The sequence below is a fragment of the Macaca thibetana genome, chromosome 17 (genome assembly GCF_024542745.1).
Source record: "Macaca thibetana thibetana isolate TM-01 chromosome 17, ASM2454274v1, whole genome shotgun sequence".
NCBI classification, from domain to species: Eukaryota; Metazoa; Chordata; class Mammalia; order Primates; family Cercopithecidae; genus Macaca; species Macaca thibetana.
Window position 1 is genome coordinate 38,513,961 of NC_065594.1, and position 27,925 is coordinate 38,541,885.

A 27,925-nucleotide genomic window follows, 5' to 3' on the forward strand; every position below is an offset into this window, starting at 1 on the left:
CTTTGGTCCTATTTGGAGCTGGGAAAGCACTAACGTTAACCCAAACTCTTGACTTTTTCTTATTTCTAACTGTGTGATGACTTCTGAGGTAAAAATGATTAGTACATTTCTAACACACTTTAAATCTAGGCTAAATCAAGAAGTAAACATGTTTTTAAGGCAAGGATGTCTTGTAGATATCTGGAGTTTAGTTCACTTCAAGTTAATTGCCCATTTTTTATACAAACACTTCAAAAAGTTTATTACTTTAAAAATGAAATAATATTATGGAAGACTTACAGAAATATATATGGTAATTATAATCAATTTCTTAAAATCATCAAATTACTGTATTACTGATACAATGTTGATAAACTGAAAACACATCATTGTTTAGTAAGTTAGCAAAAGTGTTTAATCTAGAAAGGAGTACAGAAAATTTCAGACATTCCAGACTGTCTAACACTCTTTGTCCAGTTTTTTTTTTTTTTTTGGTGGGGGTGGGGGAGTAGTTAATTATCAAGGATTGTTTGGATCTTTAAGCAGGTTTCCAACTTCTTTTTGGAGAGCAGAAGTTGAGAAGTAGTGGGAGCCAGATTGGAAATGGTAAAAAATAGAAATGGAAAAAGGTAAAATCTAAGAACATTACTACTTGACAAAAAATAGAACAAAACAAAAATATTTCATTTTGTTCCTCAACTTTCAGTCTGATTTTTCCACCAATACAATTACCTTTTAAAATATTAGTACCACAGAAACCAGAACTTAAAACAATTTGTTCAAGAGTATATTGTCATAATCAATAGGTGACTAAAGCATTGTTCATACTGCTTATAGAGGATGTTTTTCAACACCATTACACTTTCCAAATTATATTCCAATGGCACTCAAGTATGACCCAGCATGGAATGTGTAGATTCCAGATCAAGTTTGAGTTGACATGTCCTGAAAGGGAAGTGGTCCATTCCCATCTTAAAATCAAAACTATTACCTTTAGCATTGGTATCTGGGAATACATTTGTTTTAACTGCTGATCCCTAAAAGTACACTCTTTGTAAATCAAAGCTCTTTGATGTGAACTCTTAACAAGGCATAACATGGCGATTTTAAGTAAATTGAAAATATCTGCAAATTTGAGCAGTCTTCTTGAATCACTAGAACACAGTAGTTATAAATCTTTACTATACTGATAGGCAACATAAAAAGCTACTTGTGGCCGGGCGCGGTGGCTCAAGCCTGTAATCCCAGCACTTTGGGAGGCCGAGACGGGCGGATCACGAGGTCAGGAGATCGAGACCATCCTGGTTAACATGGTGAAACCCCGTCTCTACTAAAAAATACAAAAAACTAGCCGGGCGAGGTGGCGGACGCCTGTAGTCCCAGCTACTCGGGAGGCTGAGGCAGGAGAATGGCGTGAACCCGGGAGGCGGAGCTTGCAGTGAGCTGAGATCCGGCCACTGCACTCCAGCCTGGGTGACAGAGCAAGACTCCGTCTCAAAAAAAAAAAAAAAAGCTACTTGTTAGATAGGCATTTTCATATAACCCTGCATGGTATCAGATTTAATATATATGGGAAATATTTCAAAATTGTAATTTAACATATTATTTTAATTCAAGTGTCAAAACATAGGTAAAAACAAACACTCTAAATAGTCTGTGGTTAAAATGTAATGCAAATTCTCCCTTATCCACCTATTCTCATATGGAAGACATGGCAAATAAAGTGTCAAATAGACAAACTGACCAGATAATAGAAAAGAAAGCAAGCAAGGAAATACAGAAAAAAGGAGACAGAAAAAGGGCAGGCAGGGAAGAGAATACCCTCAAGAATTGGATTAAAAAGCAAAAACTTTTTTTGTTTTCTTACAGACAATGAGTTTAAAAGTTTTAGAACAGGCCCGGCAGGGTGGCTCACATCTGTAATCCCAGAACTTTGGGAAGCAGAGGCAGGTGGATCACCTGAGGTCAGGAGTTTGAGACCAGCCTGGCCAATGTGTTGAAACCTTGTCTCTACCAAAAACACAAAAAAATAGCTGTGTGTAGTGGTTGGCGCCTGTAGTCCCAGCTACTCAGGAGGCTGAGGCAGGAGAATCACTTGAACCCGGGATGCGCAGGTTGTGGTGAGTCGATCGCATCACTTGCACTCCAGTCTGGGTGATAGAGCAAGATTCTCTCTCAAGTATTAAAAAAAAAAAAAATAGACTGTGAATAAGGAAAATCATGCTTTTTCCTTTTGTGTTCTATTTGGAGTTTTTTTTTTTTTAACTTTGGTGGTAGCGAGGAGTAGAGTGTGTTTATGAAGAGATAGGAAGGAATTTAAAAGCAAATGTCTACAACATGCCAAATATGAGGTGCAGGCACAGCTATTAAGTAAATCAACCTGAATTTTTAAAATTCTGTCAAACAAAATTCCTGGAGATTATTAATATAACTGAAGATGAAAGGGGAAAATAATTTTACTAGAGAAACAACACTATAATATTGTTATAATGACAAAGTGTAACCAACCTAAAAATAATAATTTGACGGTAGGATAAAAAAGCACAGAAAAGAAATCTTGATAAAAATCTTAAAATTTTAAGTTGCAATACAGCTAATATATGCCATTGGAGATTATTTTTCACCACTTTAGACCCCAGCTTCTATAAATAAAAGGCTGGAACAAGATGATTATCAAGGTACCTCAAAGATTTTCTAAAGTGAATTCATTTTTCATCTTCATTGCTAAGAAAGAGGCTATATTTATAATTTCAGTCTACTATGAGTTGAATTCAAGTAAGTGATCAGAAAGAGAAACTGAAGCTACTCTTGCAATATGTTGGAATACACAGCTCTAGAATAAATCACAAATATACCTCTCTATTCATAAGAAGTACAGTTTTATTTTACATTTTGACATTAAATAGAGAGCAAAAGAAATTATACATACACTCTTCAAAAGCCCTTTGGACTTCACTTAATGCCAGAGTTTCAATGTATATTTTAAATCAAGATAATTTCACATGAATAACCTTAAGTTAAAAAAAAGTAAGATGGATATGAAATGTAGGTGATTGCTTACATGCTTTTTTACATTTGGCGATATAAAAACACTTGACAGGTTCTCTTGTTTGGCACAGTATAAAAATCCTCTCTGAGACTCGGTACTTACCACGACAGCAAACTGCTCAGGTTCACATAAGTTGTTATATTCACTCTTGAACTGAGACAATGAATTTAATTGCTCTTGATCAGGAAGATGCTTTATTAAGTTCTAAAAATTAAAACCAGAAGGAAAGATCTTCACTAAATGTACTTCTTGAATTTTAAAAATATAATTTAAAAACTACTGAAAGAAAACCAGTGAAGTTAATCTTCAGTTTTATTTCTAGGTAACCTCCCTCCTAATAAGCCTTAAGGAAAATTCCCTGCATCTTGAAAACAGTCAATTTTCCATTTCTCTATCCTGGAGTTATTATATATTCAAATCAAGCACTACTGAAACTGAATGTTTATTTGATTAGCTATATAATTGAGAAAGAGAACTCAACCTATACCAAAGGAACAGCTTTCTCACCTGGATGAATGTGATCCATTACATTTCAGCTTTAGGGAATTAAATGTCAGAAATTTCAGGCAAAGCCAAACATATTTTAACACTTCACTCAGGGGTATAAAAGAAATCATCATATTGTTACAAAAAGGCATGGGAAGGGACAGAATAGAAATCAAGGGAATTTTAATGGCAGTGCTTGCAAGATTTACTAATAGGATTACAGTTTTAATATTAAAAACTGAAGATGTCTCTAAAACAAAGTAACTTTTCTGATGTGAAAGAAATTTTAAAAGGTGTTGAAGACACATGATGATTGATATACCTTGCAGATAAAAGGCATGTAGAGGTCCTTTAGAAACTTAAGTAAGCCACACACTTCAACAACAGAACTACTTGAAGAAAGATTAAAGGAATACACAAGACTATGTCTTCCTGATAGAACTTAAATGATTAAACAATCCCTTGGACAAAGTCTATATAGATCCTCTGTATCAAAATACAGTCAACTATAATAGTGTTACAAGAAGTTAGTGCATTGATATTAAAAATAAGATAAAAAAGAGTGGTTGGTGCTCACAATTCCAAATTACAGCATAAGTAAATTCTGTACAAGCCCAAAGTCGAATACAAACTATAATTAAGCCTAAATCATGCTATATAGATTTATGGGGAGAAATTCCCCAAAGGTGTTATTAGTTAAAAATACTGTTAGAGAATGTTATACATCAAAAGCAATTAGATCAAAGAATAAGTTATTGACTCACTGTGTACCTTTGGACAAAAACTTGGTTAACTGGCCAAAAACAAAACAAAAAAAAAGTGGCATTTTAAGATCATCCCTAAACAAGTATTCACTACTAATAATATCAAATTGAATAAAAATAAAAGTATATGATTTCCCCGCATAAACAGAAATTTCTCTTAGCGGAATTGCTTGAGACCAAAAGACATGGTTGTTTATATTTTCTTTTGACCCATTCTAGTTGACAGCTGGATTGTGAGTTAGATTTTATTACTTCAGGCTTCTGAATTTCTTTAGCATCCTTTTAGATGACAATCAAATCCCCCTGAATAGCTCATATATAATTAGATTTTCATCTTTAATCCAAACTTTTTAAATTTTTTCACTTCATTAATTTTACGTTCTAACATAAAAATACCATTGTGATTTTAAGTGCATGGTCGCAATCTCCCTTTGTTTCTCCCCTTACAAATTCCCCATACCCTTTGCAAATCTTAAGCTCTTGTTCAGCTAAATTCTGCACAGATATGCACACATGCCCAGCTTCCCTCACAGCCCACAGTATTATTACTGCCAAAACAATTGCCTCTCACTACATTTTTCATGCAACTCCTCTGCTCTATTCTACATCTATACTTATTCAACCTTTACGTACCCTTGCCTCCACATGTACACTCACAAAGCATACGCCCTCAATATATTCTATAGGTCTAAACCAATCTTAAAACTTTGCTTTCCTTGCTTTACAATTATGTATGTAAATATCATTTCCCTTGCCAAATGATAAATTCCAAGAAGATCAAGTCTAATTCTTATTGAGCCTAACATACAGCCGGGTGTTGCGGCTCACGCCTGTAATCCAGTACTTTGAGAGGCCAAGGTGGGCAGATCACTTGAGATCAAGAGTTCAAAACCAGCCTGGCCAACCTGGTGAAACCCCATTTCTACTAAAAATACAAAAATTAGCTGCGCATGGTAGCGGGCGCCTGAAATTCCAGCTACTCAGGAGGCTGAGGCAGAAGAAGAGCTTGAACCCGGGAGGCGGAGGTTGCACTGAGCTGAGATCACACCATTGCACTCCAGCCTCGGTGACAGAGTCTCATTCTGTCTCAAAAAGAAACAAAGGTAATAAAAAATAAAAATTATTGAGCCTAATACAATGCCCTGAATATGGTACATAAAATAAACTATTTGCAAAATGAATTAATAAATGACTGGTGTGACAAACAAAAGTAAATGGGTAAGAAATGATGTGGAAAAGTGGCATGAAAAATGGCAAAACAATGACATACTGCTGACCTGTACATATATACGAATAAGTAACTAAATATGTCAAAATATAACCATCACAGTGAACACAAAGAACCAAAATCATGATTATTACAACATAAAGCTCTGTTTCCATGCCCTGGTCAAATAGGAAGTTCTTCACATTAAAATGAGGACTATACTTTTAAAATTAAGAGTTCAAATAGCAAGAAATTTTTACTTTTTAATGAATATATTAAAACCTTATATATGTTCAAAATAAATTTTTACATTTTAGAAATACCCAAGGCTGGTTTTATATTTAGAAAGTATGATAAGCACAATAATGACATCCATTCCTAAAGATGTACATGACTAATCACCAACACCTATGAAAATATTAAGTTACATGGCAAAGGGAATTTAGGTTATAGATGGAATTAAAGTTGCTATCAGCTGACCTTAGAGTGGTTATCCTGAATTATTTGGATGTACCCAATGTAATCAAAAAGTTCTTAAAAGTAGAAGAGAGAAAAACAATAGAGCTGGAGGGAGATGTGACTGTGAGACAAAGGAATCGAGGAATGCAAGATTGCTGGCTTGGAAGATGAAGGAATGGTTCTATTAGCCATGGAGTATGAACAACCATGAGAAGCTGGAAATACAAACAGATTCTTCCCTAGAGCCTACAAAAAGAAACACAGGCCATTCTGCCAGTACTTTGATGTTAGCATAGTAAGACCAATACCAGACTTCTGTTTTACAGGAATGTAAGATAATAAATTTGTATTATTTTAAGCAAATAAGTTTTTGGTGAATTGTTACAGTACCAATAAAAAACTAATACGTTACAAAATATATGGAGCTGAATGTACTTTAGACATGAATTTTAAAAAGCAAATCATCTCTTTTCTATTATATAACAAAACGACGTGTTCATTTAAAACATTCATGTAATCAAGCTAAAAGCTACTCTGTAAATATTTAACTAATTCATTATAAGAAATACAAACAAGTATTAAGTAGAAAAATTTTATTTAAGGAAGTTGGAATCTATTCCCAGCAAGAAGGCACACACATAATCAACATGAATGAAGATGAAAATCCAGTAAAAAGAAAGTGAAAGAGAAAAAAATGCTTAAATAAGAGCAGCTGAATCAGGTAGTTTATTAGTCTCAGAGACTCACAGCACAAATCACTAGTGAAATTATGACCACTACATTTAGAAGACAAGATAGGAAAGGCAAAACTTAGAACAACTTCCAAAGATATAATTTATTGATTAGTTAAAATGTTCAAAATAATTTTAATTGCTTGTTGGCACTAACAAGTATTTGGTTTCTTTTTATTGCTAAGTAATCATTTTCCTAAATATATCCGATGTCAGAACAAAAGATGGTAAGCTGAAGATAATCTCTCACTATATAATTTGTGTTTTGATTCTCCAACTTTAAATTTTATCAAGATATACATTATTGATTTCTTATGTGGAACTCAGCAATAACTTCAACATGATGCTAGCATTCATTTGAAAATACTATGAATAAAAATCATTAACAAAAATCTTCTAGCCTTCTGAATAAATTCAAAATACTATGTAAATAATCTCTAATACTCATAGTAGCCCAAATGACTCAAAGAAGAATTGTTAGTAAAGGTAACTATAAATGAAAACTCCCTCGATCTTCTAAACCATATAATAATATCTTCATAAGCCAAAGAAAAACACATTCTAAAAGGGCTATAGAAACAAATTTTAAGTAACACATTAATAATCTAAAGTGTAACAAAAATAAAAACATAAAATTAAACAATTTGCCTTTCAGAAACAATAACTTAAAATACTTAAAATGCAATCATTTGATAGCATTCTATTTCATGAGCAGTTAAGAGAAGATGCCGCTTTCTCTCCTGGCAATGCAGAAGTTATGCTAAAACTAATTATGCAGCAATGATTTTCCAGTTGAATGATTTGGGTGAAGAATTTTGCTTCACTTACAGATTTCTATTTAATGAGAAGCTTGCAATGAAATATTGAAATTTAAGCTGTGCCTGTTTGTTTACCTGAATCATAGACTCTGCCAACCGTGTTTCATCTACCTCCAATATCATCATTCTGATTTCCTCATATGGCACCCGAAAAGAGCTCAGGAAGATTGCTAAGAGGGAGAAAGAGAGAAAGGTTTATAATGAATAAGGTTTAAAAAAGTATTTCAGATGTAGTTCTATTTATAAAATCAAAAATAAATTCAGAAAACAAGAGAATTCAAACATTTAATATAATTATTATGGGGGAAACTTCCATTACCACATTTTATACTCTTCTCTAGTTTTAAAACTAGTGTTTAAACAACAGTCCTGTATTATTGCACTGGATCCAAGGTTGATTTTTAAATGCTCAGTTATTTATCTACCATAAGAATGATGCCAGTTTTCATGTGATAACAAAAAATGAAATAAGGTACACAATAAAAACATCACATTGTAATGAAAATAATGAGAAAACCACAATAGGTGCATGTAATATTTGTCTAAACGTAGGTGTTATTTGCTTGTATCTCTTCTAGCCTTAGAAAAGAGTTCAGCAAAAAGTATTTTAAGAAAACTGCTAAGCAGTACATTAACACTTTTACAAGTAATAGTAGCACTTCACTATTCAGAAACATTGTAAACAGTATGCTAGAGAAATCTTACATGTAACCAAAGCTTAAAATATCCAATTTTAGAAAACAAATTCTCATTGAAAACTATCCAAATGTAATAGATAGTATAATATGTTATTACTGAGAATTCTAAACATTATTTACATCTTTCTTGATGCCTCTTATATTAACTATTATGATTTTCTCAAAAGTTACTGAAGTAGAAGGATATTTTCACAGCAACAGATACAATGCTTTTGCTAGTTCACCCCTTATTCTACTATTATGTTTCTACATTCAAGATGTCACTTCTTAACCATACTCAGCACCTGCAAATCAATAGCCTATTATTTTTCTTTTTTATTTAATGAATGTCTATGTCATCTAGTATGTGTATTTCTAGATAAAGACACTATGTTCAACACCTCATATCTGTGGGTTCCACATTCACAAATCTGACCAACTGTGGATCAAATTCAATCCACAGTAGGTTAAATCTAACGATACAGAAACCACAGATATAAAAGCTGACTATAAGGAACTTGAGCATCTGTGGATTTTGGTATTCATCAGGAGTCCTGGAACCAATCCCTCTGATATCAAAGGATGACTATTTTTTATAAAACTCAGGAAACAGGATCAGCTTCTTTTCTGTATTGAGGTTGTATTCCTGACTTGTGAGACTATCATGTAATACCTACAGGTTAACAAGGGCACCATCTGTGTTCATATCACCAATACACACAGTTCTGAACCCAAGAAGTCTTAAATATGAAATAATTATTATAAAACTCACAGATGTCTATAATCCTTAATATCCCAAGAACAAGATAAAATATATAAATGGTATAAGAGTAAATAGAGATTTGGCCAGGCGTGGTGGCTCACGCCTGTAATCCCAGCACTTTGGGAGGCAGAGGCAGGCGGATCACGAGGTCAGGAGATCAAGACCATCTTGGCTAACACAGGGAAACTCCGTCTCTACTAAAAATACAAAAAATTAGCCAGGCGTGGTGGCATGGACCTGTAGTCCCAGCTACTCGGGAGGCTGAGGCAGGAGTATCACTTGAACACAAGAAGTAGAGGTTGCAGTGAACCAAGATTGAGCAACTGCACTCCAGCCTGGGCGATACAGTTAGACTCTGTCTCAAAAAAAAAAAAAAAAAAAAAGTAGTAGAGATTTGTAAAATTACAAAAGATAACTCCATAGCAGACAATAGAACATGCAAAAAATATAATCACTGAAGATGGTGAAGTAGGGCTCTCCAGTAATTCTCCACCCTCACAGAAACATCAATTTGAACTAGCCATATGTGAAAGAAAATACATTCAAAAATGAGAAAACAAGCAAAAAATCATAGTACCTGCTATAGACTAATACTAAAAAAGAAACATTGATGATGTAAAGAATGTTTTACATTACCCATATCAATCCCTCCCCCAACGTCAGGCAGTAGAGCAAAAAAAAAAAAGATACTGTCTACTTGAAAAATAGAGAGGGAAGTGAACATATAAATTTGCCTTTGTGCTTAACAACAAATCTACCACTATAAAACACTCATGGACTCTGATTCCTGACAGGTACCTGCAATCTAAGCATCTAAACTGACACTGGTACCAGACAGGAATCCAATGGTCCTTTGAGAAAAATTCGAGTTCTGGCCCATATCACCGACAGATGACTGCAGCGACCTTCCTTTACAGAAAATACTTAGCGGCAAGCAGGCAACAGCAGCCGTGGGATTCAGGAACCACCCAGGACTGCAACAGCATTAGGAACCATGAAAGTAAGCCTGATGCTGGGTCAGCTGTGGGAGCCCAAAATTTTCCAGCCTGGGCTGCACCACCCAAAGCACTTCTAGGCTTAGGGCACTCCCCAGCACTGCACCAATAACAGCAATCCATACCAGATGGTCTACTCAGAAACCCTAGACAGACTTACTGTTGAACGATGACCTAAAATAAAGTCAAACTGAGAAGAATGGAATAAATATCTACTTCTTCAACGTGTAGACAGCAACACTTGACCACAATACAAAAAGACAATCAGGGAAACATGACATCACCAAAGGGACAAAATAAGCTGCCAGTGATGCACACTAGAGACCGACATGTATGAACTATCTGGCAAGGAATTCAAAGCTGTAGTTTAAGAAAGTTCAGTGAACTTCAAGAAAATATTAAAAAAAAAAAAAATTTAAATGTTAGACCTAATACTATAAAAACCCTAGAAGAAAACCTAGGTAATACCTACCATTCAGGACATACGCATGGGCAAGGACTTCATGTTTAAAACATCAAAAGCAACGGCAACAAAAGCCAAAATTGACAAATGGGATCTAATTAAACTAAAGAGCTTCTGCACAGCAAAAGAAACTACCATCAGAGTGAACAAGCAACCTACAGAATGGGAGAAAATTTTTGCAATCTACTCATCTGACAAAGGCCTAATATCCAGAACCTACAAAGAACTCAAACAAATTTACAAGAAAAAAAAACAAACAAACCCATCAAAAAGTGGGCAAGGGATATGAACAGACATTTCTCAAAAGAAGACATGCATACAGCCAACAGACACATGGAAAAAATGCTCATCATCACTAGCCATCAGAGAAATGCAAATCAAAACCACAATGAGATACAATCTCACTCCAGTTAGAATGGCAATCATTAAAAAGTCTGGAAACAACAGGTGCTGGAGAGGATGTGGAGAAATAGGAACACTTTTACACTGTTGATGGGATTGTAAACTAATTCAACCATTATGGAAAACAGTATGGCGATTCCTCAAGGATCTAGAACTAGAAGTACCATAGGACCCAGCCATCCCATTACTGGGTATATACCCAAAGGATTATAAATCATGCTGCTATAAAGACACATGAACATGTATGTTCATTGCGGCACTATTCACAATAGCAAAGACTTGGAATCAACCCAAATGTCCATAAGTGACAGACTGGATTAAGAAAATGTGGCACATATACACCATGGAATACTATGCAGCCATCAAAAAGGATGAGTTTGCGTCCTTTGTAGGGACATGGATGCAGCTGGAAACCATCATTCTAAGCAAACTATCACAAGAACAGAAAACCAAACACCGCATGTTCTCACTCATAGGTGGGAACTGAACAATGAGATCACTTGGACTCGGGAAGGGGAACATCACACACCGGGGCCTATCATGGGGAGGAGGGAGGGGGAAGGGATTGCACTGGGAGTTATACCTGATGTAAATGATGAGTTGATGGGTGCTGACGAGTTGATGGGTGCAGCACAGCAACATGGTACAAGTATACATATGTAACAAACTTGCACGTTATGCACATGTACCCTAGAACTTAAAGTATAATAATAATATAAAAAAATCAAAAAAAAAGAAAGTTCAGTGAACTTCAAGAAAAAAAAAACAGTAATTTTTAACAAAGAAAATAGTTTTTAAAAATTAAACAGAAATACTAGAGCTAAAATACACAAGGTACAAAATGAGAAATTCAATAGAGAGCATCAACTGTAGAAGTGATCAAGCAGAAGAAAAAAAATCTGTAAACTTAAAGACAATTCATTTAAACGTATACAGTAAGAGAATAAGAAAAATGAATGAAAAGGAATGAAGAAAACGTAAAATTTATGGGACAGCATTAAAGAGCAAAAACGTGTCATTGAGGTTTGAGAGAGTAGATAACACTGTAGAAAATTTATTTTAAAAAGTAACAGCAGAAAACTTTCCAAACCTGGAAAAAGATATAAATATCCAGATATGAGAAGGTAAAAGGTGTCCAGTATGATTGAATCCAATACTACCATGACATTATAAACAAACTGTCAAAGATCAAAGACAAAGAGGGGATCCAGAAAGCAACAAGAGAAAATAATAAAAAAGCAAACAAGAGAGTTCCAGTATACCTAACAGCAGACTTCTCAACAGAAACCTTACATGCCAGGAGAAAATATGATGACATATTAAAAGTACTGAAGAAAAACAACTTCTAACTAAGAATACTGTACCATAAAAATTTATTTTTCAGAAATCAAGGATAGAGTTTCCCAGATAAACACAAGCTAAGGAAGTTCACAATCAACAGCACTGTCTTATAAAAATTGCTAAATGAAATTCTTCCAGTTGAAAGAAAAGGATGATAATGAGAAATACAAAAATATCTGAAAGTATAACTCACCAGTAAAAGTAAGTATATAGTCAAATTTTGAATATTCTAATAATGTAATGGTGGTATGTAAAATCACTTATATCTTTAAAAGAGAGAATAGAGGACAAAACTATTAAAATTTACAGTAACTACAATAAATTGTTAAGGAATATTCAATATGGAAAGATGTGAATTGTGACATCAAAAATTCAAAATTGAAGGAGAGAGTACAATTAACACGTAGTCTTATTTTTTTATAAGTGATCAAGGTTATCAGTTTCAAATAAACTGTTTTAACTATAAAAAATATTTTAGTTAGCCTCATGATAACCACAAAAAATCTACACTAAATGCACTACAAATCAAAAGCAAAAAATCAAAACATACTATTAGAGAATAATCACTTATCCAGAAAGGAAAAAAGTAAAAAGGATCTACAAAACAAGTAGAAAACAATCAACAAAATGGTAGTTATACGACCTTCACTATCAATAATTATCTAGAATCTAAATGGATTGAATTCTCAAATTAAAAGACAGTGGCTGAATGAAAACAAAACAAAACTACAACAATATGCTGACTACTGAAGACTCATTTCACCTGTAAAGACACATATAAACCAAGTGTAAAGATAGAAAAAGATATTCCATGCACATGAAAACCAAGAGAGAACAGGAGTAGCTATATTAACATCAGATAAAATATACTTTAAACCAAAAACTGTAAAAGGAAACAAAGAAGGATATTACATAATAAAGTGATCAACTCAGCAAAAGGATGTAACACTTGTAAAATATGTATATATATATATGTGTATGTGTACATATATATATTATGTATCCAACACCAAAGAATCTAAATATACAAAGCAAATAGATCTACAGGGAGACATACATTTCAATACAATAATATTAGGAGACTTCAACACCTCATTTTCAGTAATAAAACAATCATCTAGACAGAAAATCAAAAAACATTAAATAGAAAATAAACTCTAGGCCAAAAGGACCTAACAAATATTTACAGAACATTTCATATAACAAAATCAGAATAAACATCCTTCTCTCAACTGCACGTGGAACATTCTCCAGGACAGATCATATGTTACGCCACAAAACAAGTCTTAACAAATTTAAGGAGACTCGAATCATATCAAGTATATTTTCTGACCACAATGGAATAAAACTAGAAATCAATAACAGAAGAAAATTCAAAAACTTTTCAAATACATGAAAACAAAACCACATGTTTCTAAATAACCAATGGGTCAATGAAGAAATTAAAAGTCTTCAATTTTAAAATTTATTTAGAAAAATGAAAAGGGAAATACAACATACCAAAATATATGGGATATAGCAAAAGCAGATCTAAGTGAGAAGCTTACAGAAATAAACATCTGCATTTAAAAAACAAAAAAATCTCAATCTAACATTGCACCTGGAGGAATTAGAAAAACAAGATAAACTCAACCCAAAATTATTAGAAGAAAGTATTAAAGATCCAATCAGAAATAAATGAAATGGAGACTAGAAAATACTAAAAAAGAAAAAATAAAGAAAGAAAAAAGAAAACAAAAAACAAAAAGTTGATTTTTGGAAAAATAAACAAAATAATCAAATGTTTATTTAGACTAAGAAGACTCAAATAAATATAGTCATAAATGAAAAGATATTACAACTGACACCACAAAAATAAAAAGAATTATATGAGACTATTTTGAATGATTTCTTATACATCAATAAATTGGATAACCTAGAAAAAAAATTGATAAAATCCTAGAAAATTAAAACTTATCAAGATTTAATTATAAAACAATAGAATACCTGAATAAACCAATAACTAGTAAGGAAACTGAAATCAGTAATAAGTAGTTTCTCACCAAAGAAAAGCTGAGGATCTAATATATTCGCTGCTTAATTATATCAAACATGTAAGTAAAAACTATTACCAATTCTTATGAAAACATTCAAAACAACAATAAAAAAGTAGAGACTACTGCCAAACTCACTCCACAAGGCTGGCATTCCCCCGACACCAAAACCTGCAAGGATGCAACAGAAGAAAACTACTTGTCACTAACCCTGAAGCAAAAATTCTCAACAAACTGAATTTAAAGATCAATCACCATGATCAAATAGGATTCATTCCGGAGATGCAAGGATGGTTCAAAATATGTAAATCAATAAATGTGACACATCCTATTAACAGTATGAAGGACAAAATCATATAATCATTTCAATAGATAGAAAAATAATTTGACAGAATTCATCACTCTTTTATGATAAAAAATTTTAACAAATTAGGAATAGAAGAAATCTGTCACAACACAATAAATATACGTGTTATATATGACAAACACACAGTTATCATCATAACAAATAGAGAAAAGTTAAAAGCTTTTCCTATAAAATCTGGAAGATGAGGATCTCTACTTTCACCACTTCTGTTCAACATATTACTTGAAGTTCTAACCAGGACAATTAGGCAAGAGAAAAAAAAAAAAAAAAGGCAGAAATAAGTTAAACTGTACTTGCTTGCAGAAAACAAGCTTAAATTAAAAAAAATCATAAAGACTCCACCAACAAACTGTTAGATCAAATAAATTCAGTAAAATTTCAGGACACAAAATCAACATAAAAATCAGTACCATTTCTACACACTAATAGCAAACTATCTGAAAAAATAATCAAGAAAATTCCATGTACAACAGCTACCAACTATTAGAGATCATTATGTTAAGTGAAATAAGTCAGACAGAGAAAGGCAAATATCACAATTTCTCACTTATTTGTAGGATCTAAAAATCAGAACAATTTAACTCAGGGAGATAGAGAAGAAGGAATGATTACCACAGGCTGGGAAGGGTAGTAGGGGAGTGGGGAGAGATGCAGATGGATGGTTAATGGATTCCAAAAAAAAAACTCAAAATGAAAAAAGAGACTAAGAAACTACTACACGTAAGAACCAAAACTAAGAAACTACTAGAAGAAAAGAGGGGGAAAGCTCCAGGACATTGGTCTCTATAATAAAATTTTGACTATCACCTCAAAAGCACAGGCAAAAATAGACAAATAGTATTACACCAAGCTTAAAAAGCTTCTGCATAAAATATATAATCCACAGAGTGAACAGACAAACTACAGAATAGGAGGAAATATTTGTAAACAACATACCTAATAAGGGATTAATATCTAAAATATATAAAGAACTGAAACAATTTAAGGAAAAGAAAACAATTAACCAAAATAAAAAGTGGATAAAAGACCTAAACACATTTCTCAAAAGAAGACATACAAATGTTCAACAGGTATATTTAAAACAGGTTCAACGTCTCTAATCATCAATGACAGGCAAAACAAAACCACAATGAGATACCACCTAAACCCCTGTTAGAATGGCTATTATCAAAAAGACAAATATGGATAAAAAACTGTGGGACATACTATGCAATGGAGCATTATTTAGCCATAAAAAAGAATGAGATCCTCTCATTTGCAACAACATAGACGGAACTGAAGATCATCATATTAAGTAAAATAAGCCAAGCAGAGAGAGACAAACGTCACATGTTCTCACTTCTTTGTGGGATCTAAAACTCAAAATAATTTAACTCAGGGAGATAGGAGTAGAAGTACAGTTACCACAGGCTGGGAAATGCTGTAGGGGAGTCGGGGTGGTGGGATGTAGGTGAGGGTGGTTAATGGGTACAAAAAATTTGAAAGAATGAATAAGACCTACTAATTGATAGCACAACAGAGTGATTATAGTCAATAATAATTTAATCATGCATTTAAAAATAACTAAAATAATTTAATTGGATCGTTTGTAACACAAAGGGTAAATGCTTGGGGATAGATATCCCATTCTCCATGATGCTATTGTTATGCCCAAATCCAAACATCTCATGTACCCCATAAATACATAAAACTACTATGTACCCACAAAAATGTTTTTAAAAAGACAAAAATAACAAGTGTTAGAAAAGATGTTGAGAAAAAGGAATTCTTATACACTTTTGGTATGAATGTAAAGTAGTAAACCATTATTAAAAAACAGTATGGAGTCTCCTTAAAATATTCAAAATGGAATTACCATATAACCAAGCAATTCCATTATTGGATATATATCCACAAGAAATAAAATCAGTATCACAAAGAGATCTGCATTCTCATGTTCACTGGAATACTATTTACAATAGGCAGGATATGAAATCAGCGTAAGAGACCATCAATGAAGGACTGGATAAAGTAAATGTGGTATATATACAAAATGGAATACTATTCAGACATAAAAAAGAACAGGCCAGGTGTGGTGGTTCATGCCTATAATCTCAGCACTTTGGGTGGCCGAGGCAGGTGGATTGCTTGAGGTCAGGAGTTCAAGACCAGCCTGGCCAATACGGCAAAACCCCGTCTCTACTAAAAAAAACACAAAAATTAGCCAGGTGTGGTGGTGTACACCTGTACAGCTACTCAGGAGACTGAGGCATGAGAGTGAACTCAAGAGGTGAAGGCTGCAGTAAGCTGAGGTCATGCCACTGCACTCCAGCCTGTGTGACAGAGTAAAGCCAGACTCTGTCTCAAAAAAATAAATAAACAAACAAATACATAAGATAAACAAATAGCATAACATAATGATAAATATAATAGCAAATAATAAATACAAGAAAAAGCAGAAAAGATACAATGGTGATAGTAGAATTTGCTTTACAGATGGAATATTCTTTTACTTTCTCCTATCGTTGTCATTTGTTCACTCCTTTGAGATATTCTATAATTAAAGTAGTACCTAGCACATATATAAAGATCAAACTAGGGTTTAAAAAATAGTTTATGAATAAACTGTCTTTTGGAAAGCATTTGTTATAACAACTAAGGACAAAAAAAAATACAAGAGTTGAAAATGACCTGATGCCTAAGAGACAATTCAGAAGACAAATATACATTTTCTAAATACTTTGTTACTGAAAATGAGAGATATTCAGTTAATGTGTCCAAGAGATCGATCAAAAGGAATCTTTTTACTAACATACATCTTTATCTTTCAGAAGATGACTATATAGATCCAATAGGAAGCTTTGGATTCAGCTTGAAAGCGTAAAGTGTACAGATTTTAGAGCCAGTCATGCTTGTTTTCTGCTAGGAAATTTATAAATATTTAAACCTTGATGATAATTTGTACATTCCAGGGTTCCTCCTTTTACAGCTCTTACTGCCAGTGTAAACAAATCTGGTAAAACAAATGAATCTCACAAAACTCCTGAGCCTTCTCTTGATCCTAGTGTGCCTGGAATTCTATCCTTCATGATGGGCCCAAAATCTTGGCCAAAACCTTTATGAACTCAAAAATATAGGAAACCAAAAACACTCTTAAATAAACAAGTAGACAAATGAATGACTTTTAGATTCTTTCTCCCAAATTCTAATCTAGTACACAACCATAATATTTCTCTTCAATCAACTTTAGAAATGAACCTCTCCATTTCAGTATCAGTATTCTACTACTGACCACTGTTTTATTTCAATTTATCTCAATCTAAAACAGTTTTAAGACTCTTCTCAGAATTCAGACTCTCAAAACTCTAAATTTCATGACAAAAACCAGCTGTGAATCAAACTATAATTACAATAAAGATTATAGGCTCCTAAAGCTTCTTAAAGCTTAAATCATAATGCCTGCTACCATCAGAGAGGGCAAGAATAATCTTAAAATGGATTACATCATAACATGACATGGTATAAATTCTGTATCTTTTCATCTTACACTTTAAAACATGTTTCTCAATTAAATGAACAGGATATATATACTCTAGCTAAATGAAACAAGGCAAACAGGACCCTTTCCATAAAAACATTATTCTGTTATCTGTAAAAAGGAACAGATATACATTAAACTATATAAACATTAAAATATTTTCAAAATGAGCAATCTTATTGAAATCACTTAACTGCTACACCCACCAGATTCCCTATCTATACTGTCAATGCTAATACCCACCTAGTGGGATTGTAGTGAAGATTAAAGGGCCAAATACAGAACTAATAAACAAAGGTAATCAGTATTTATTGGCTGTTTTAACTATATTTGAAAGCCCATGTAGAACACGTTCTGTAATACATAAATAAATAACCTTGTTCAAAAAGTTATTTAACTTTGAGATGGACATTTAGGCTAACTTATCACAGCTGACCCATCCAGAAAGAATTCTATTAAACATTATATTTCTTCAGAAACTATTACAAGACTATTTAGAATCAACACTACTAAATAGTAATGCAGTTCATGAACATTCTTCAAAACAAAATCATCTCTTTAGATCACAGACACAGAACTTTTTGACATTATCTGACATAGTTCAAAACACAGTGCTTTGAACTGAGACCAAATTCTTTTGGGAGGGAAATTCCCTAAAGTATGTATATCATACAAAAAACAAACACAAACAAAATCTCTGTGGTCTAAGCAACACACACAAATTATTTCTCATGAAGATGACATGGTTCATCAAACCAGAAACGCAGAGCTCTATTAATTATGATCCCTACATCAGCATGATGGACACCGCTCTGAATGCCATTCTGGGTGCCAGGGGGAGCTTCTTCAACCACCAATGAAATGCTTCCACTCAAAAAGTGACATTATCTCCACTCCCATCTTCACTGGTCCAAGCACATCACTTGGTGACTCCTAACTTGACAGGGGCAGAGATGTGCAATCAGCAGTGCCCAGAAATAGAGAATTGACTACTAAACAATACATCAATGCCACCATACTATCCATGGGGATCTTGGCAGGCCTGCATTGTAGAAAAGGGATGAGTTTAGATCAAAGTGATTATGAAGGAGAGGAGGTTCTGAAATTTTCATAAAAGGAATGCCAACTCTACCATTTGGATACATTGCCTCTAACGTAACTCCCTCTTTAATCAGTAGCATATATCTTTATCCTCTTGCTGAAGAACTGTTTTATTCCAATATTTGCTAAAAGCTCAGCTGAGGCATGTAGTAATTGAGGGACAGACGAAAAACCATCTTAATTCGTCATCACTCTAGATTTTCCACATTATTTATATCCCTCTTGCACCATCAGAAAGTGATATTACAGACCATAGTACATCATCTCTAAGCATAACTACCTTTGATGAACTTAAGAGTAGTTAGAAATGAGTTAAGAGCAAAACTATTTGCCTTCTTCTTTCACAGTAATTTGGTCAAGAAGATAATTCAATACTCCGTATTTAGCTCCTGTAACAGTAATTAAATCTAAAATATTTCTACTCAGAACTTTTGAGACAAGGCTTTGAACTGCTCAGATGGGATAACTGAATTCACTTTACCCACCAGCCTTATTTCCGTTAATAGTCTAACCTCCTTTATGCGTAGCCAAGTATCACAAATACTAGAAATTCAGAGTTACAAAAGAAGAATACATTACCAATTTTTTTTCAAATATGATGTCATTACCTAAATTCCTTAAGTCTTTATTTTTATATTTTAAAAAAGGGACTTTAAAGAGTAGTTTTTCTTCAGTTATGAAAGGTAGAATTTCATTTTAAAACCTTTTCTTATTTGTATTTTCTAATATGCATTATCTTTTGAAGCATTTAATCCCATAATTTATCTAAAGGAGTTATTTGTGAATTTATCATGCATATAATAACAAAATGAAAATAGCAAATAATGAATAATCGGTCTTAAATAAAATGAAATCATTTAAAGAAATATTTCCACTGTCTTTCAATGGTATTGGAATATGATACTTACAAAGGTTCTGGGCAATTTTAGAATCTAGAAACTTAAGTTCTTTAATTTTTTTCTTAATAGATTTCTTCTCTTCAGTATCTTCCTCTTCTCTTCTCTCTGTAAAACCAAGAGTAGGTCCATGTTAGGGGCAGTAATTCATTCAAATACAGAAGTGTAAAAAGTGAACTTTTATCATTAAATAAGCTAAAAAGGATGTAACTCTTCTAAATAAAACTTATAAAAATAAATAAAACGATAGATATCCCAAGACCTGAACTGTTGAAGATAGAAACTGGGAGCTTTTATGTCAGAGAAACTATGGAAAGTAAGTATTTGAAGGTCTAACAGGAAAAGCAACAAAAAAACATGTATACTATGGAAACCAATACCATTGGGTTTAAGAATAACTACAATTAGCTCATTTGAATAGCATACAGGACACAGTTATAAAAATTAATATACCTGCACTCAAGTTGCAAGTATATTAATTGGATTATATTTTTAAATTGGATTATGAAGCTAGCTCTAAGAATGCTAACTAAAACACAGTCATTTTATGTCTAATGTACAATATCATTCTTATTTAAAAACATGGCTTATGGAAAATTAAAATAATAGATTTTATTGATTGTGAATGTCGAATCATCTATGCATCCTTGAAATAAATCCCATTTGATCATAGTGTATTATCTTCTTGATGTACTGTTGGATTTGTTTTGCTGCTATTTTGTTGAGGATTTCTGCATCTAAATTCATCAGGAATATTGGTCTAAGTTTTCTTTTTATGTTGGGTCCTTGTCTTGTCTTGGTATCAGTGTCAAGCTGGACTTGTAGTATGAGTTAGGAAGAATAGTTTGAAAGGAATTGGTGTTAGTTCTTCCTTAAAACCTTGGTAGAATTCAGCAGTGAAGCCATCCAGTCTTGGGCCCTTCTTTGTTGGAAGACTGTTTACTACTGATTCAATTTCCTTACTCATTATTGGTTTGTTCAGGTTTCCTATTGTTTCTGATTCAATCTTGGTAGCTAAGTGTCCAGAAATTTCTTCATTTCTTCTAGGTTTTCCAGTGTGTTGGCAAACATTTGTTCATAATTAGCCTCTAACAATCCTTTTTATTTCTGTGGTATCAGTTGTAGTATCTCCTTTTGTGATTCTGATTTTATTTATTTGGGTTTTCTCTCTTTTTTCTCCTAGCGGTTTATCAATTTAATCTTTTTTTAAAAAAACAACTTTTTATCTCTTAATCTCATATTGTTTGTTTTTTGTTTGTTTGTTTGATTTGAGACAGGGTCTCACTCTGTCACCCAGGCTGGAGTGCAGCAGCATGATCAGAGTTCACTGTAACCTTGACTTCTCAGGCTCAATTGATCCTCCCACCTCCGCCTCCTGTATAGCTGGGACTACAGATGTGTGCCACCACATTCAGCTAATTTCTTTTTATTTTTCATACAGACAGAGTCCCACTATGTTGCCCAGGCCAGTCTTGAACTCCTGTCCTCAAGTGCTCCTGCCCTCAAGTGATCCTCCCACCTCAGCCTCCCAAAGTGCTGAGATTACAGGTGTGAGCCACCTCACCCAGCAGTGTGTCTTCTTTTTTTTGTCTCTATTTCATTTAGTTCTGCTCTGAACTTTATTATTTGTTTCCTTCTACTAACTTTGGGTTTGGTTTGTTCTTTTCCTAGTTCCTTAAAATACATCACTAAGTTCTTGAATTGCAATCTATTTTTTTATGTAGGTATTTTTTGCTACAAAATTCCCTCCTAGTACTGTTTGTGCTATATTCCAAAGGTTTTGGTATATTTTGTTTCTACTTTAACTCATTTCAGAAATATTTTTTATTTTCTTAATTTCTTCGTGACTTATTGTACATTACAGAAGCAAGCTGTTTAATTTCCATATTATTTGAAAAGTTCCCAAAGTTCCTGTTATTGATTTCTAGTGTTACTCCATTGTGAGCTACAAAAGTACTTAATATAATTTTGATTTTTGAAAATTTGTTGAAACTTGTTTTCTGGCCTAACAAATGGTCTATTCTGGAGAGTGTTCCATGCACTGAAGAGAAGATGTGCGTTGTGCACCTACTGGATGCTATGTTCTAAAATGTCTATTAGATCCATTTGGTCTACAGTGCAGTTTCAGATTGATATTTATTTGACAATTTTCTAGCTAGATGGTCTGACAAATGCTGAAAGTTAAATTCTCCAACTACAACTATATTGGAGTGTCTCTCTCCTTGTAGATATCTGCTTTAAACATCTGGGAGTTCTGGCATTGGGCATGCATACATTTAAAACTGTTATATTCTCATGCTGAATTGGTCCCTTTATTATTATATAATGATCTTGTCTCTTTTTATCTTTTTTGACAAAATCTATTTTGACTGATACAAGTGTAGTTTATTCCTGCACACTTTTGCTTTTCATTTATATACAATACATTTTTTTCAATCCCTTCGCTTTCAGTCACTGTGTATCTTTACAGGTGAAGTGAGTTATTGTAGGCAGCATATTTTTTAATCCATTCAGCCAGTCTATAACTTTTAATTAGATAATTTACACTACTTATAATCAAGGTCATTACTAATGGGTGAGCACTTACGCCTGTCATTTTGTTGATCATTTTCTGATTGTTTTGTATATGCTTTGTTCCTCTCTGTTTATCTTTGCAGTTTGGTGGGTTTCTGTAGTAACAATATTTGCATCCTTTCTCATTTGTGTATCTGCTCTATAGGGAGTTTTACACTTTTATGTGTTTTAACAGTGGTAGATACAGCTTTCTTTGCTTCCAGATATATGACTCTCTTAAGCAAGGAGTCTAGTGGTGATGAATTTCTTCAGTGTTTGCTTGGCTGGGAAAGACTATTTCTCCCTCATCTCTGAAGAATAGCTATACTGAGTAAAGTATTCTTATCTTACAGTTCTTTTCTTTAAGCATTTTGTATGTATCATCCAATTCTCTTCCAGCCTGTAAGTTTTCTGCTAAAAAAACTGATGTTAGTCTGATGGGGATTCCCTTACATGTGACTTGACACTTTTCTTTTGCTATTTTTATAATGCATTATTTGCCGTTGACTTTTGAAAATTTGAATATAATATGTCTCACAGAAGACTTTTTGAGTTGAATCTATTTGGGAATCTTTGAGCTTCGTGTATCTGGATGTCTATTTCTTTCCCAAGACTTAGAAAGTTTTCAGCTATTATTTCATTAAATAGGTTGTCTATGCCTTTTTCCATCTCTTCTCCTTCCAGTAATCCCAAAACACAAATATATATTTGCTTAATTGTGTCCCACATGTCACATGTCACACAGACTTTCTTAAATCCTTTTCTCTATTTTTCTTTTTTTTTTTTTTTTTTTTTTGGTTTGTCTGGGTTATTTCAAAAGACCTTATTTCCAAACTCAGAAATTACTTCTTTTCGTTGCCTAGTCTACTGATAAAGATCTTGGTTGTGTTTTTTATTTCCTTTATTGAATTCTTCAATTCAAGAATTTCTATTTGGCTCTTTTTTTTATATCTATCTCTTGGTTGAATTTCTCATTCTAATCAATTGTTTTCCTGATTTCTTTATATTGTCTACTTGTGTTCTCTGTGTTTCATGGAGTTCTGTAATGATCATTATTTTGAATTCCCTTTCAGGTCTTTTATAAATTTCTTGTTATTTGGGGTGTGCTGCAGGAGAATTACTATGTTCCTTTGAGGTATCAAGTTTCTTTTCTTTTTCATGTTTTTTTGTGTCCCTATAGTGATATCCATGCACCTCCTATAATAATGACTTCTAATTTTATAGAGTAGATTTATAGCATCAATTTAGTAGAGTGTTTGGAGTTTTGGGTGGGAGCAGCCACATAGTCTCTGTGTGATTTATTCAGCTATAATCATCAGGTGTGTCTGAGATTTCCTCAGTGGCTTAGGCTGCAGTTGTTTGTGGAGGCTTTGGTATGACTTTCCTAGTGATGAAGATGAAGAGCCAGACCCAAAGTGGGTCTGTCCTTGAGCCCAGGTGGCATGTATATGGATACCAGCAGGCTCTAGTCACATCAGTCCTTAATTCCCTGGGCAGCAAACATAGGTTCTGGGAAGACCAGTCCTTGGGCCCCTGGGGGTTGTACTTAGGCACTGGCAATAACAGTCAGGTGGCACATGTGATCGTATGGCAGTCCCACAGTGGAGGTGGCAAGGTCGCTATTGGACAAAATTGGGAACTTGATAAGAAAGAAGAGTGTAGCAATGTGTTTTGGTAGATATGTAAACCACTAAAGGTAAAGTTCAAAATCTGAAATGCTCCAAAATCTGAAACTTTGAGCATCAAGATGGCACTCAAAGGTTATGTTCAAAGGAAATGTTCATTGGAGCATTTCAGATTAGAGAGATTTGGATTAGAGGTGCTCAACCAGTAAGTATTATACAAACATTCCAAAATCTAAAATACAAAACACTTCTGGTCTGAAGCATTTCAGATAGGGGATATTCAACCTGTATATTACAATTACATATTTTGGTACGTAGCATGAGGTAAGAATCAAATTTTCCATTTTCCAAAACATTTGATATTTCTGTGTCATTTAATATAACTAACCATCTTTCTCAACTGATTTTAAGTTGCACTTTGATCATATACTTAGTGTCTAGATATGTTATTTCTATTTTTCTGGGCTACTAGTTCTGCTCTATTATTCCCTGTGCTACTGTTAACACTGCTATCACCCTGTCTTACGTACTATAGATTTATGATACATTTTATTCATTGGCTGTTCAAATTATTTTTCTCCATATCTAAATTTTGTTCATTTTTTTGTTTGCTTTTTTGAGATGGAGTCTTGCTCTGTCGCCCACGCCAGAGTGCAGTGGTGCGATCTCGGCTCACTGCAACCTCTGCCTCCCAGGTTCAAGCGATTCTCCTGCCTCAGCCTCCTGAGTAGCTGGGGCTACAGGCGCATGCCACTATGCCCAGCTAATTTTTGTATTTTTTTTTAAATAGAGACGGGGTTTCACCAGTTGGCCAGGTTAGTCTCGAACTCCTGGCCTCAAGTGATCCACCTGCCTCGGCCTCCCAAAGTGTTGGGATTACAGGTGTGAGCCACCGCGCCCGGCCCTCATTTATTTTTCCACATGAACTTTAGAGCAACCCAAAAGATCTAAAAATAAAATCCATTTAAATTGTATTTGAATTGCAAGGCAATTGTAAATAGATTCTGAGAGATTTGATATCTTGACAATTTCCGAACTTCCTTATCATAAACACGGCATGTGTTTATAATTATTCAACTTAGCACATTGTTCTTCATGCATGACCTGTATATTTTTTGGTAAGTGTTAGGTATCAAAAGGACATTTAATTTATAGTCCTAGGTATTATGTAGAAACTTTGCCTTATTTTGCATACACATTTTATAATCAGGATTTTACTTATTTTGTCTTTCATTCAGATAAAAAAAATGTATTAAGCAACTAAAAGAGACTGTGTTAGGCAACAAAGATACAATGCTAGACAAGATAGAGAAATTCCTTGCCTCAAAGAATTTAAGGTCTAATTGAAGTGACTATAAAATAAATGACAATTATAATACGTAGATGTATTAGTGATGTTATAGTGAGAACTACACAAGAATAAAGAAGAGCACCCTAAACATACTTGTCAAAAATAGTCCTTTTAGGTTAAATACCTAAGCAAAGCTTGAAAGGAAAAAGGAGTCAGCCAGGTAAGAAGGTGGGGATATGTGGCAAAGACACAATAATAGAAGGATAGTATTTGAAGGTGTAAAGGTGCAAACTCTAAAGGCACTGAAAGATGTGAGGATAATAAGAACAGAAAATATAAACAGAAATAAATGACACCAGAAATGAGTCAGGTACCAGATAACACAAGATATTTTAAGCCAGAATAAGACACTTGGATTTTATTCTCACAGTAATGAGGAGCCACTGAAGATTTAAGCACATGAGACATCAGGAGAACTAGATTTTAGGAAAAACTCAGGCTAAAGAAGGTAGTTTAGAAGAATGGCAAAAATGACAATAGAAGGGCAAGACCGAAGGAAGTTGACAGTAATCCAAAAGAAAGTAAAGGGTACCTTCACCAAGGGCAGTAACAACAGGGGGAGTGTGGATAAGTTCCAAAAGTAGATTCTATAGTGGGAAATAGACTAATTATTGATCTAGCCCAAATTTGTCTCTTGAACTCCAGACTTGAACAACCAACTACTCTCTCTCAATATCTTTATTTGGATGTCTAATGAGCAACTGTACTTAACATGCCCAAAAGCAAACTCCTGACATATACGTGCCTACCTCCATACCTGCTCTCCTAACTATTTTCTTCAGCTTAAAAAAATGGGAATGTTCTTTTTGCTATTTTCAAGTCCAACACTTGAATTTTTGCTACTATTCCCCTCACAATAATATCCAATCCATCAGTGAATCTAGTCGATTCTAACTCCAAAATATTCACTAAAGTAATCACTCCTCACCATCGCCCTGGTACGATTTCTTTTTGTGGCTAACATCTTTTTTCATCTGGACCACAACTTGTTTCTAACTAATCTCCTTGCTTTCAGGCTTAACCAGCTGTAGTCTCTCCACTACAGTGCAGCAAATGAACCCTGCTAAAACTTATTGGTAAAGCCTTTCCTTACTGCCTTATATAGAAAGCAAACTCTTCACCTGGAGTTCCGTATCAACATTGCTCTGCCTTTTTTCTCCTTCAAAGCACTTACTCCTTACGTATCATAAATTTGATATTGTCCCACTTCCTCCATTAGAAAATAAGACCCTTAGAGGCAGAAACTTTGATTGCCACTATATTCTTAGCACCAAGATTAAAGCCTGGAACACATCAGGTACTCAACAAATATCTTTTGGATGGACATATATATGGTCACTTGTGTGTATGTATGTATGTATGAATCGGCAGAGTAAAAGAGAATAAAAAGAGGATACTCAGGCTTAAGCTATCAGATAGATGATAATGATGATGTTTATTTAGATAAACGATGGTGATGTTTATTTAATTCAGCAACAAATGAGGAACAGGTTTGGACACTAGTCCAGTTTAAAACATGTTCAGTTACAGAAGCTCTTCTATATCCACATAGTCATGTACAAGAGGCAGCTGGACATACAGATAAGGAGAAGAGAAAATGGGAATGATGATACAGGTATCAGTCCTAGTAACTACTCCATTGACTGTCACAGGTTTTCCAGGTACCATATAACGACACTTTCATCTCCTTATTCCCAGAATTTAAACTTTGTTTCTGGTCTTGTTGTATTAGTTAAAATTTTCAGATGAAGGCTAATAAAAAAGTTACTAGGATTCTCTTCCTTAACCTGACCAAATAGCAATCCTCAACTTCTCAGAAAACATATACGTTTTATTTTCTTGTCTTTATTCTTAAGAGTAGACTGTAACTTTTTTAAATGTTTATTTTTCTTATCATTATCAGTATCCTTTTACATTCTGAAACATTTCGTAGTCTACCTAAAGAAAAATGTTAAAGACACAAGTAACTGTAAATTTTAAATCACATTTTCTGAACACCTATTAAGTACTGCACTGAATGCTTTCTGTTTCTGTTTCCTATATAATTCTCATTATAGTCATCCTAATACTACTACTACTATCATTGTCATCATCATCATCACAATAAGAAAAAATAATGCTTAGGTTAATTTTAAGCAACAAATCTGATAAAAGAATGATGACCACCTGACTTGGACTCCAATATTCTTTTCACTATCTATGAAGTACATTAGGTGTCACAGTTTAAAAAAAAAAATACAAGCAACCTTCACCGTTTCAACCTCCAAATAAGACACTGACATAATTTAACCAATTCTACCTTTTGAAAATAAAAATGACAAATTAGACTCTTACTGAATTTAATGTAT

General features: G+C 33.7%; 1 protein-coding gene across 2 annotated transcripts in view; it reads right to left on the reverse strand.

Moving 5' to 3' along the window:
- DIAPH3 (diaphanous related formin 3) overlaps positions 1–27,925 on the reverse strand; it is a 496,891-nt gene that overhangs the window by 236,591 nt on the left and 232,375 nt on the right. For both annotated transcript variants that reach the window (XM_050766531.1, XM_050766532.1), the window contains 3 exons: positions 20,061–20,156; positions 7,569–7,663; positions 3,131–3,232 (listed from right to left, as the gene is read on the reverse strand). In XM_050766531.1, coding sequence (XP_050622488.1) covers positions 3,131–3,232; positions 7,569–7,663; positions 20,061–20,156 — 293 coding nt within the window. The remainder of the gene's footprint in view (positions 1–3,130; positions 3,233–7,568; positions 7,664–20,060; positions 20,157–27,925) is intronic.